The sequence below is a fragment of the Sinocyclocheilus rhinocerous genome, unplaced genomic scaffold, assembly GCF_001515625.1.
Source record: "Sinocyclocheilus rhinocerous isolate Xijiao unplaced genomic scaffold, SAMN03320098_v1.1 scaffold662, whole genome shotgun sequence".
In the NCBI taxonomy this organism is placed as follows: domain Eukaryota; kingdom Metazoa; phylum Chordata; class Actinopteri; order Cypriniformes; family Cyprinidae; genus Sinocyclocheilus; species Sinocyclocheilus rhinocerous.
In genome coordinates this window covers 2,736,441-2,748,444 of record NW_015639782.1, presented here as the reverse complement: position 1 = coordinate 2,748,444, position 12,004 = coordinate 2,736,441, and the positions used below count along the sequence as shown (strand labels likewise).

Below are 12,004 nucleotides of genomic sequence, written 5' to 3'. Positions count from 1 at the left end.
GGTAATGACTTACATTGATACAAAATATTTCTATTTCAATGCTGTTCTTTTGAATTTTCTATTCATCAAAAGAATCCTGAAAAAATAATGTTTTCACAAAAATATTAAGCAGCACAATTGTTTTCAACAATGATAATAATAAGGAATGTTTCTTGAGAATCAAGTCAGTATATTAGAATGATATCTGAAGGATCATGTGGCACTGAAGACTGGAGAAATGTTCAGCTTTGCCATCACATGAATAAATTACATTTTAAAAATATATATTAAAATAGAACACATTTTTGTATATTTTTAAAATTTTACTGTTTTTGCTGTATTTATGATCAAATAAATGCAGCTTTGTTGAACATAAGAGAATTCTACAACATCTTATAGACCCCAAACTTTAGAATAGTTCTGTATGTGCGAGTGTCTATTTTGCATTATTCCTCTTTTCTTGTCTTAGGAGGAACCACAACTTCCAAGACATCCTCAGACTCTTGTCTCTTGGAGAAAAGCAGCTCAGCACTTTTGACATTAGCCTTCGTTTCAATCATCTCTTTTGGTGTGGAGACCTCAACTACCGCCTGGACCTGGATGCTCTGGTCACATAGCTTATATCTGCTTTATTTCTGTCTAGATATTAGTCACTCCAGATTTACTTATTCCCGCTCACTGCTTTTTATTAACTGTGATCCATAGCCATTCAAACATTGCTCTAAGGAGACCCCATTAAGCGCATTGAATTGAACTGAGTTGTTCTATGAATCCTTGTGCTCACTTCTATCATATATTGAAGGTCATCTGTTCCTGACTGAGGTCTCCCTTTTGCAGGACATATTGAAGCATGTTTCAAAGCGAGAATTCGAGGAGCTGATGTGTGCAGACCAATTGACCAGAGAGCGGCACAGAAGAAAGGCCTTTTTTAACTTTAGTAAGAACCGCGGCTGCTCTTCTTCTCCCAGGGACACCACAGACACATGAAATCAATAGATGTGATCACACAACAACATGTGGGACAAAAAAAGCATTAACAGACGCTTTAATATTTCGTTCTTGGTTTTGTTCTTGCTCTCTCTGTTAAGAGGAGGAGAAGATTTTGTTTCCACCCACCTATCGATATGAACGTGGTTCTAGAGACTGTTATCTATGGCAGAAATACAAGTCCAGTGGGGTAAAACTTTTCATTTAATTTAATCTATCAGCCTTTGTTAATGACATCCTAACATCCTGTTTACACTTATAGTGGCCTTTGAATCAAAATGTGATATGATTTGACTCATTATGTGTGACGACATAGATTTACATTTTCTCATCTCATCCTTTTTGTTTTGTATTATTTAGTTTTATTAAAACTCAATTCAAACTTTCCTCAGGTGCAAGTCAATGGGCCTTCATGGTGTGATCGAGTTCTGTGGAAGTCCTACCCAGAGTCTCACATAATCTGTACCTCATATGGTATGTTATTCCTATTTCTCCCAATTCTTATTCTCATTAGTGTTTGAGAAGCTTTCTAATCACATGTAAAAGAAAAAATATAGTCCATGCATTACAGTGTCTTCATAATACATCAAGTGGCTAGGCATTCTCCTTTGTTGGTTTGCACTTAAGCTTGAGGGAAGTAACTAAAACATTGGACTGCTATTTTTGTAGCATTTTGGAATGAGATGTTTGTAGCTAGCTACCCTGCACAACAAAGGTTTACTTACTGGGTACGATTGTAGGTCTGCGGTCCACAATCAGAGTCATATCCTGTCTGTCTGTCTGCTCAACAAACATGTGAATTCAGCCTCCTCAGCAAAGGCCTCCAACATATATTATGCTAGTGTATATGAACACAGTCAACACTGACCAAATGCTTAGTATTTCATTACTACCTCACATTAGTATTTTTTAGAATCTTTTTAAATGGCAGCATTCAATGAGATTGGAATGTGATGTTTAATTAATTAGGTTATTTATTAATGGGATGGTTGCTAATGTTCAGATGACGGTTTGTATGTTTTTAGATCATTAAATAAAAACTTTAACTCCACCCCAATTACAGCTTTGAGAATTTAATTTATTAGGAAACAAATATTTTAACTGATCCTTTGGTTCTGTTCATCAGGATGCACAGATGACATCTTCACCAGTGATCACTCTCCTGTTTTTGCAACTTTTGAAGTGGGTGTGATATCACAGTTTCCCAGAACAGGTATGGAGTCCTTTTCAGCTCGAGTCTCTAACACTGGAGTTTTTCACATGTGGGTCGTTTCATAACACAAAGAGTTTGATTAGGGGTTGCTGAACATGCATTTCCTTAAGGAACCACCATTTCCCTTTACCACTGAACACATTTTTTTTTCAAGGCTGGTTCGTTTTAAAGGGGTCATATGACGCAATTTCAAATTTTCCTTTCTCTTTGGAGTGTTACAAGCTGCTCGTGCATAGATAATATCCCTAAAGTTGCAAAGACTAAAGTCTCAAACCCAAAGAGATATTCTTTATAAAAGTTAAGACTCGTCCACGCCCTCCTAAAACGGCTCGTTCTAACACGCCCCCACATACCTACGTCACGATGTGGGAAGATTTGCATAACGCCGCCCAAATGTTCACGTAAAGAAAGAAGGCGTAACTTTTGTTTGTCATTTCTCTGATCACAAATGCAGACATGGTTTTATGTTTACGCGGCGCGATGCAACGCAATGCGTAAAAAGACAGTATAAGTCATTATAATCCGTAATTATGTCCCCACTGGATGCAACAAATGCCTCGTTTGGGTTTTATTGGTGTTGTCTCATCGCGCCGGGACACGGCATCACAGTATGGTAAGGGGCGTAACATTTCCGTCACACGCTTGAGGTATTTGGCCAATCACAATGCACTGGATAGGTGGCCAATCAGCGTACACCTCGCTTTTAAGAACGATGAGCTTTGTAAAAATCAACACGTTTCAGAAAGGCGGGGCATAGAGGAGCAACAATAATGTACATTATGTGGAAAATAAACCACATAAACACATTGCATTACACCAAATACACAACATAATGTTCTTTTTAGCAGCATCATATGACCCCTTTAACAGCACCAACATGACAGCCTAAAATGATTTATATTACTTTTAGATCATTCTTAAAGGGTTAGTGCACCCAAAAATGTTAATTCTGTCATCATTTACTCACCCTAATGTTGTTCCAAGCTCATAATACATTTGTTCATCTTAGAAACTTAAATGAAAAAATATTTTTAATGAAATCTGAAAGCTTAAAAAAAAAAATGCATTGGTTGTTGCATAAGTTCAAACTTGATACGCGAGGACAAACCTCATTGGCTCTCAAACGTCAAGCAAGCACATTTGAGCTTCCATTTGCTGTGTTTGATGTGCTTTATTCACATATAAATACTGATCAGAGCACATACAAAGTCATAACTTTTCAATACAATTATATCTGTTCAGAAGACTTTGATAATAAAACGGCTTGATTTACATGGATTTCTTTTACAATCTTTTTATGTACTTTTTGATGCATAGAAGTTTTAGTAGAATGGATTTTCAATGGATGGACACTGGAACAGAAATCCTTCAGATTTCATTGAAAATTTCTTCATTTGTGTGTCGAAGATTAACAAAAGTCTTATGGGTTTAGAACAACATGAGGGTGACAGAATTTTTATTTTGGGGTGAACTAACCCCATAAATACAATCAGTGATCATAGTTCAAGTATTTTTTTAATTGAGTATTTGTTTAATGTTTCTCTTAGTGTTATAACCATCTCACAGTCCTTTTTTTCCATCTCTGTGGATGTAGAATTGGGTTCAGAGAGAGCCAGCATTGAGCTGGAGGCGATTGAGGCCATAGTGAAAACTGCTAGCAAGGCCAAGTTTTTCATCGAGTTCCACTCCCGCTATCTTGAAGGTATCTTTTGTGCAATAATCAATCAGGCTAGCGAGCATGCAGTGTTTCATTGCCAACCTGCTTCCTTTTGAAATGCCAGGAGGTCATGGGATAAATGTGACAGTTCTTTTTTTTTTTTTTTACTTCTCCTTGTGTGTAGAGCCTCGACGTTCTGCTGAGAATGACTCACAGTACTGTGAGGTACCAGGATTTCTCAAACTTGGCTGGTCTTCAAAACAGTTCCCCAAGGTTGTGATAGAGGCCATTTGGCTCAATGTGATCATTTGGAGCTATGCTATTTTTAATAAGGTTTTGACACTTTTGGTTTGTACACCAAATCAAATTTCTCTTTTGTCCCCCCTTTTTTCAGCTCCACCCAGCGTTCTCAGATTTAGAGCATCTCCGGGATCAGCACTTGTTGTTGTCTGTGAAGTCATGTGATGGCTTTGAGTCATATGGTACATGGTCAAGCTCATCATGTCTTTTTGAATGAATTTTCTCTGATACAGTGGTTTGGTTTTTAGAAACCATAACATCATACAGGAACATACACATCATCTTAATTTCTAGTTAAGGGCACTGTTGAAACATTATGGTCATATTGATTGCATATGTAATGGGAGTTATGCCATTTCAGGTGAATGCTGTGTGGCTCTTCGCTCGGTAACAGGGAAATCATCGGATCCATTTGAGACATGCTTGACTCACAGAGGAGAAGAGATGGGTTCTATTCGAGGACAAATCAGGGTTTATGTACCACCAGACCGCCGAAGGATCCGGGAAAGGGTCTATGGTGTGTCTATCATTTCCTCATATTTAGTTCCTCCTCTGCTTTGGCTCTGTTTTCACTTTTCTATCTACCATGGCTTCCTCTTTTGCTGCCGTGCTGTCTGATCTTGTCCAGATGCATTCTGAGACTTTAACTGAAATATGAAACTTAACGTACTGCTCGTTGAACACCCAGTGACTTTGTCACAGATGACTACAATATTTAAACATTTAGACATGAGACATGTCTTCTGCACATTACAGAGTGGCTCTGCATGGAGAAGGATGGGAAGGAAATGACAAAGGATCATTTGTCTCGCCCGTCTTCCTGTGCATTCCCAGCCCAGTGAGTCAAAAAATAGACCTAGGTTAATAAATAGTGTTCACTTCATCTATGGTAAAGTAGTTTTATTAACATACTTGTTCAGATGATCATGTTCTGCTACCTTTTTCCATTGGACATCACCTTGATTTACACTTCATGTTCCCACTGTAGAGCACCATCATCCTCATATATGGCAGCGCCAAACAGCTACACCAATCCTGCATACTTCATCTTTGAGGGGGTGCCTGTGTTGCGAAGAGTTGAAGAGATTCCCTCATCCAGCAAAGAATCCCAAGTAGAATGGGCCAAAGATGCTGTGATACAGCTCCCTAGAGTGACTGGAGGTCACAGCCATGGCAAAAGGTCTGCTCGGAGGTTCGATTTCACAGAGATTGAGATTCCTGGATCTTTAACACCCTATAAATCATCTTGCGAGACTCAAAGTGAACTGACGTCAACTGCGTCCTCTTATCAGCTTTTCCCAGGTCCAGATGTTCCTAATACATCCCCAAACCAAAGACACACCACCTCCACCAATACATCTTTACAGTTACAATCCTATAAGAACAATATGACACAGGATTCAGTATTATCAGTCAAAAAAGTCACAAACTCCTACATGAACAGTTCTGTTTTTTCCCGGGACATACAGGCGCCACTCAAAGAAAAAGTCAGAAAGGACTATCACAGGCTACACCAAGGTCGGCCCATGCCAATGCGAAATGGACCAAAGCTGTACCCATATATTTCCACAAGGGTTCCCATTCATGAATCCTCAATACCCTGGATGGTAGAGCAGCCAACTACAGCTTCAGGAGACAACTCACTTACAGCCCTCCAAATTGCTAAATCACTAAGTGAGATGGATTTTCAGCCAGTAGACAGGAAGTACCAATATAATCAAATATCGTCTCAGCAAAGGCATCATGGATATGATTATGGTTTAGCTAGTGAGAGAAACTACAGCTGGGAGAAAGAGGTGAGTTGAGTAGTTTTCTGTTATGGATTATGTTGTTTATTGCACTGTGTAAATATGGACTTTAGGATTAGCTTTGGGGTTTAGCTTTAATATTTACAAAGGCAATGTGTGTCTACAGGTGTCAGTCTTACATGGAGCCCCAGAAACAGTGCGGGAGCTGCTCAGCACATTGGGTTTGCAGCGCTACACGCTGGACCTCAGCCGTAACGGCTGGGATGATCTTGATTACTTCAGGTAGGTTGATGTGATGTAGTCGAAAAATGTCTTCTGTTCTCACAGGCATTTGCTTCAGTTAATGATTTTAAGCAGCAACAGTGCTTTGTGAACATATATATACACAAAGAGTGAAAAATTTAAGGGGGTCTGAATACTTTCCGTACCCACTGTATATACAGTACACGCTGCCAAATGTCATTGTGTGTTCTCTTCTCATGCAGTGGTATTACAGAGGAGGAGCTGTGTGCAGCAGGTGTGTCTAACCCGTCTCATCGACGGAGAATCTTGGAGAACCTTCCCAAGATCTGGGACTGAACTGAAAAGAAACTGAGACTATCAGGAGACAATATGACAAGTTCAATATTTGTATTCTTAATAAATATTTTTTTACTCTTCTTTGTAATTTCTAAAGTTCATTTATTAATAAAGTTCATCACACAATGTGTTCATTCTGTCCCTGTGGTCTTAAACATACAGCATGGAATAAACTACAGTTCAACACCTGCTTCTAACAATCCAAACAAATCATAGCTATCACTAAAACACAGACTCTTCAATTGTTTACTTTAGCACTGACCGTCTTGATACTCATACGTAGATACTGTGTATATAGTAGCACAACAAGTCAACCTTGTCTTATCTGAGAATTGGCTGTGAAATGTTCTGGTTCAGTACCTTGTCTGGTGACTGAATCGCAGCTTGCCTATATCCCTGTTTTTAGCCTAGTTACTGTATTCCTAGGAGACCCCTTGCTATAAATTACCCTTTTGAAAGTGCATAAACCAACTGTTTGCTAAAGGAGTCAGCTGGTCCTTTTTTTTTAAAGAGGAACACATATTTTACTATTTACCCCAGGGATTTAATTGCAGTGATGCTGTTTTCCCCTTTACTTAAAAGATAAGCTCATGGATTTTTAATACTTAATTGAACCAACATAATGATTTCCAGTCTTAACAGAAAAAGCACAGTTCACATTTTCCCTGAAAATTAAAGGTGTTCTCTGATATTCCACAGGGATTTAATACACATTGTAAAATGTCATTCTATTCGATTTTATTAATATAAAACTTTTAAGGCCAACTAGCTATGCTTTAATTTATGATGTTACCTTGATGTTAATTGAATTCTCCCACCTCTGCAGTCCTAAAGTCTTTATTCTTGCAATTATATCTGTAATTTGATAAAAATAAAATATTCATTTTGGATTATGGTGATGGTTTTATAAAGTCACAGAAATTTTTTTTTATTAAAGTTTGATTTTTTTATTTTAAATCTATACTATTCAGTGTCAATATTTGATTATCTTTAAACTTGAACAAATATGGTACAGAAGGTTGTTTGTATAGAAACAGGATCTTTGAGGACTATGTTTGCCCTGGAATAGAGTTGACTGTCAGACATATCAAAAACAATGAGTATGAAGTGTTTGTAATGACATCAACATGTCCTAATGATGTCCAGAGACATGTCTTACATAAGTAATCTCAAAGATAGATATAGATAGATGATTCATTGATCTAGACCAGGGGTAGGCAAGTTCGGTCCTAGAGAGCTGCAGTCCTGCAGTGTTCAGCTCCAACCCTGAAAACAAAACTCACCTGCCTATAGCCTTAGTAATCCTGAAGACATTGATTAGCTTGTTCAGGTGTGTTTGATTAGGGTTGGAGCTGAACTCTGCAGGACTGCGGCTCTCTAGGACCGAACTTGCCTACCCCTGATCTAGACAGACATATGAATGAAAATATGAATTGGCGAATTGGAGAAAGTTCAGTGTGAATTCACATCCTCGTGTGCTCTCCGCTGAAGAAAGCATCTCAGTGAGTCTGGCTATTACATCATTTGAATGATAGCAGCTTATCACAAATAATCTTCCTTTCTGCTCTCCCCATTTTATCACTCCAGTAGTATGTGGCTAATCTTGAGTCTTTCTATTTATCTACTTTTTCGTGACACAAACGAAAATGGGTGGCGAGTAGGTGAATATTCTGCACCGGCCTGCTTGACTTCACCTGTCAGTCATTAGATTATTATGTAGGCCAGAGATGAAGAGTGAAACTGAACTAGCTGTATTCCCAGTGACCTACAGTTCACATCACAATACTGAGTCACTGACCCACTCGCATTCCTGTACAATTAATGCAATTTCCCATAACTCCTTTTTGGACTACTATCAGGTCAGCACTGCAAAGGAAGTGGGTCTCACTATACCAACAATGCAAACTAATCTCCCCAGCTTTTACACAGCTTATAATTGTTTTTTATTATTATTATTATTATTTCATGACACATGACTTAAATTGTAATTTAATGTTTTTTATAACATCCTAGATGTCAGTGATGTATAATATTAACACTATAAGTCAAATGAATTTGAAAACTATATTACAGATATCAAACTATGTAGTTTATTACTGCAGCCAACATCATAAAACAATTGTGCAAATATTCAATGTGAACTTTAACTCAGAGAGGCATAGCAGTCATGCAACCTATTATGACACTCAAACTGAGATAAAGGTCTTTCTTGCTGTAATCTTTTGCCCTGTTCATTTAGCTTTCTAGATATTTGCTCTTCCACATTGACTGCCATGACCAAACACTGTTCATATTATTTACCTAACAGCACATCTGAGAGGTCTGATATAAACGTGTGCGATTATTTCTGAGTTGCTAAAAAATCAGTTTCAGCACATGAGCATCAGCTTAAGGTCTCCTCTCTCTAAGGCAGACCTGTACTACTAGGCTAATCTCTCATTGGTCAAATGGGATGGGACTGTGTTTTTACTAAAGATTAACTTTACTCCAAACAAACATGCATAAGCTCCCCTAGAACTCCTGGGAAACACCTATATTTCTTTATTACCTCTGTTACTGTATATGGAAAACCTGTAACTTCTTCGGAAACATTATTGTGGGATGTAGCCTATACGCACAATTCCATATGGTATGTAGCCCACACAGTCACATGGTGCTTACTGGAAGTGAAATTACATTGAAGGAGCTTGCCTGGAGTTGCCAGTATCTTACATAAAACGGAAAGAAAGCAGCACCATGTGTGCGATGGGGTTAAAGTGTCGTATAATTTACCTTCAAGGATTTTATCATAAAAACTGGGCAGTATAATTTACGAGAGCCAACATATAATGTTTAAAGGGCATGTGAGATGAGCTTCTGCTGTATATTACTGTCTGTGTGATGGGCAAAGATGGCAGAAACTGATAAGCGCGTGATATGATACTGAGATGAGTACACTCAGAAATAGGAAAAATAGAAGAGTTACCCTTTAAATATCAAAATTGAATATAACTGACTTTGACTTTTACTACCTTACCAGTTTCTCGTGGTATTTAAGAAAAATTAGATATTGACCAATACCTCACTAAATATTGGTGAATTGTCTCGAGGAGCTGAAGGGAGAAACTCTGTTTGGCTCTGATCCCCCCCGCCCCTCAGCTCACGCGCTCACCTACTGCAGCGGGACAATATCAGCTCGAGCGCGCCCAGTCCGGTAAATCTGGATGCGTGAATCTCTTAAACAAGTTGAATGGTTTTTGAACCATCTAAGCTCATGTTTTGATCTGTGGAGGGACGTGTTTACCTCGTTCAACTGAGTGAACGGTAAGTTTTAGCACGTGAAAATAACTCCGCGTGCTCCTCTTTCTCTTACATCTCGTGTACCCTAAATGTGCACGGTTGTGTGCAAAAAAAAAAAAAAAGGTTTTTCTTTTTGTTTTGCGATTTATTTTAAAACAGCATAGTTCTCAAACGGGAGGTAGTTTCGTATGAGATTATTTCGGAAACTCACAAGTTATGAGAATAAGTTTTCGTGTTTGGATATGGAGACCTAAACCCTATGAGATGATTTTAAAAAATCAGACTTTTAAGCACACATAAGAGTCTATTCTTTGTAGACACTTTCAGCCTGTAGTTCATGTTGATTTTATAGCTTGTGACATAATGTTTTACACTGAAATCTAATTCATCCTGTGTTTACTTCTAACTCATTGTTTCTAAAATTGCTAAAAGCATTTTTGTTGTTATTTTAACAGAGAAATGAATTCACTCTTAAGGAAAAGTGTCTCCGGGAATTTTTCCCTTCCTCCCACTACTTTGATACCGAGGTCTGAGAAGGAAGTGAATTTCAGCTGTCTCTTCAATGAGGAGTTCAAGTATATTCTGCTACCTGTATCATACTCCCTGGTGTGTTTTCTAGGACTGATACTTAACTCTGTGGCTCTGTGGATGTTCATCATTAAGATGAGGCCCTGGAAACCCAGTACAATTTATATGTTCCACCTGGCCCTGTCAGACACACTCTACGTGCTCTCCTTGCCTATGCTTATATACTACTATGCAAACCGCAGCCACTGGCCTTTTGGTGTTTTTCTCTGTAAGATTGTGCGATTTCTTTTCTATGCCAATTTGTACTGCAGCATCCTGTTTCTCACTTGCATTAGTGTGCACCGCTACCTTGGAATCTGTCACCCCATTCGTACTCTGACTTTGGTGAAGCCACGCCATGCCCACATGGTGTGTGGTTTTGTCTGGATAGCTGTGATAGCCTGCCTGGTGCCCAAGCTGAGTTTCGTCAACACTTCTCAGAGAGGAAATGATACTTTGTGTCACGACACCAGCCGTCCGGATGAATTTCACAACTACGTTACCTACAACTCCGTGGTGATGGTCCTGCTGTTTATCCTGCCATTTCTGGTCATCATGGTTTGCTACTGTTTAATGGCGCGGGCCCTTTGTCAACCCCGAAAGGGCCTGTTCCAAAGTCAACAGGGTTCATCCCGGAAGAAGTCCATTAAACTTATCATAGTGGTGCTGGTTGTGTTTGCGATCTGCTTTGTACCCTTCCACATCACCCGTTCGCTCTACTACGGCTACCGTATTCTAGACGCAGATTGCAGGTCCCTTAATATTGTCAACTTTGCTTATAAAATGACTCGTCCACTTGCTAGCATGAACAGTTGTTTGGACCCCATCCTCTACTTCCTGGCAGGGGATCAGTACCGCTCTAAACTCATCAGAGCGTTCACTAGACAAACTCCGAACACTCGTTCTACTGCGTATGTGCATGAAAACATCATCGAGCTGGCCTTTAAGAACCCAGATGCCCAAGCTGGCACTGAGTCGAGACTCTAGAGTCACATACCCAGACATTTTGGGTAATCATTTAAAAAGCAGTTCTGGAAGACTGCCTCCAATTTTGTAAGACATCCCAAGTGTTCTCTATCAACAGTCAAGTCTTCTACAGCCACAGACATATGCTTCCAAAAGATTTCAGGACAGTCTTGTTGTAAACACTACACATAGATAAAAGTAAAGGAATCTCTTTGGAGAAAGGATGCAGTTTACTTCCTTTGTGCACTCTTAATGATTTTTTTCATTCAGTATGATTGCTGGTAGTGTAGTGCACAGGAACTGCAGCTCGTTTTATAAAAGCTCTGATGGCCAATCACTCCTGGTTACTTGTAATGTTGAAGTTTCTCACTGTTGGTCAAGGACACAACTTGGCAGTGTTGGGGTTCTGTCAACACTGAAAACAAAACTCACTCTATATCCCAGAGATGGAATCTGGGCTGTGACTGTTACTACAGAAATGCCAGTACAAAGCCTTTTGTGTGTTCTGTTATGTCTGAAGGTCTTATGGTAGGAAATGAAAGTGTGAAATCCTCTTGCAAAAAAGTAGGACTTTAATTTTTTATAGTATTTCACAAATGACATAAATTATTCTTGAATTGATTATTAGAATACCCATTTTATTCTACTGTTTATGTTGATACTGAAAACATAGTAATTTGTTTTAAAAGAGGAGAGATAAAATGCGATTAAAATGTCATTTATTGTAAT

The 12,004-nt window shown here is 38.8% G+C and overlaps 2 protein-coding genes across 3 annotated transcripts in view; both read left to right on the top strand.

Moving 5' to 3' along the window:
- The window catches only part of LOC107751986 (phosphatidylinositol 3,4,5-trisphosphate 5-phosphatase 2B-like), a 19,415-nt gene extending 12,910 nt beyond the window's left edge, over nucleotides 1-6,505 (top strand). For both annotated transcript variants that reach the window (XM_016567805.1, XM_016567806.1), the window contains 13 exons: nucleotides 449-587; nucleotides 817-916; nucleotides 1,068-1,156; nucleotides 1,359-1,440; nucleotides 2,093-2,179; nucleotides 3,774-3,881; nucleotides 4,021-4,109; nucleotides 4,231-4,318; nucleotides 4,498-4,653; nucleotides 4,893-4,974; nucleotides 5,125-5,932; nucleotides 6,051-6,166; nucleotides 6,370-6,505. In XM_016567805.1, the coding sequence (XP_016423291.1) occupies nucleotides 449-587; nucleotides 817-916; nucleotides 1,068-1,156; nucleotides 1,359-1,440; nucleotides 2,093-2,179; nucleotides 3,774-3,881; nucleotides 4,021-4,109; nucleotides 4,231-4,318; nucleotides 4,498-4,653; nucleotides 4,893-4,974; nucleotides 5,125-5,932; nucleotides 6,051-6,166; nucleotides 6,370-6,463 (2,038 nt within the window). In that variant the 3' untranslated portion in view covers nucleotides 6,464-6,505. The remainder of the gene's footprint in view (nucleotides 1-448; nucleotides 588-816; nucleotides 917-1,067; nucleotides 1,157-1,358; nucleotides 1,441-2,092; nucleotides 2,180-3,773; nucleotides 3,882-4,020; nucleotides 4,110-4,230; nucleotides 4,319-4,497; nucleotides 4,654-4,892; nucleotides 4,975-5,124; nucleotides 5,933-6,050; nucleotides 6,167-6,369) is intronic.
- A 3,133-nt stretch (nucleotides 6,506-9,638) lies between these two features.
- LOC107751985 (P2Y purinoceptor 4-like) lies at nucleotides 9,639-11,750 on the top strand. Its single transcript, XM_016567804.1, has 2 exons — nucleotides 9,639-9,766; nucleotides 10,198-11,750. The coding sequence occupies exon 2, from the start codon at nucleotides 10,202-10,204 to the stop codon at nucleotides 11,294-11,296; it is 1,095 nt and encodes a 364-aa protein (XP_016423290.1). The 5' UTR covers nucleotides 9,639-9,766; nucleotides 10,198-10,201; the 3' UTR covers nucleotides 11,297-11,750.
- The last annotated feature ends 254 nt before the right edge of the window (nucleotides 11,751-12,004 follow it).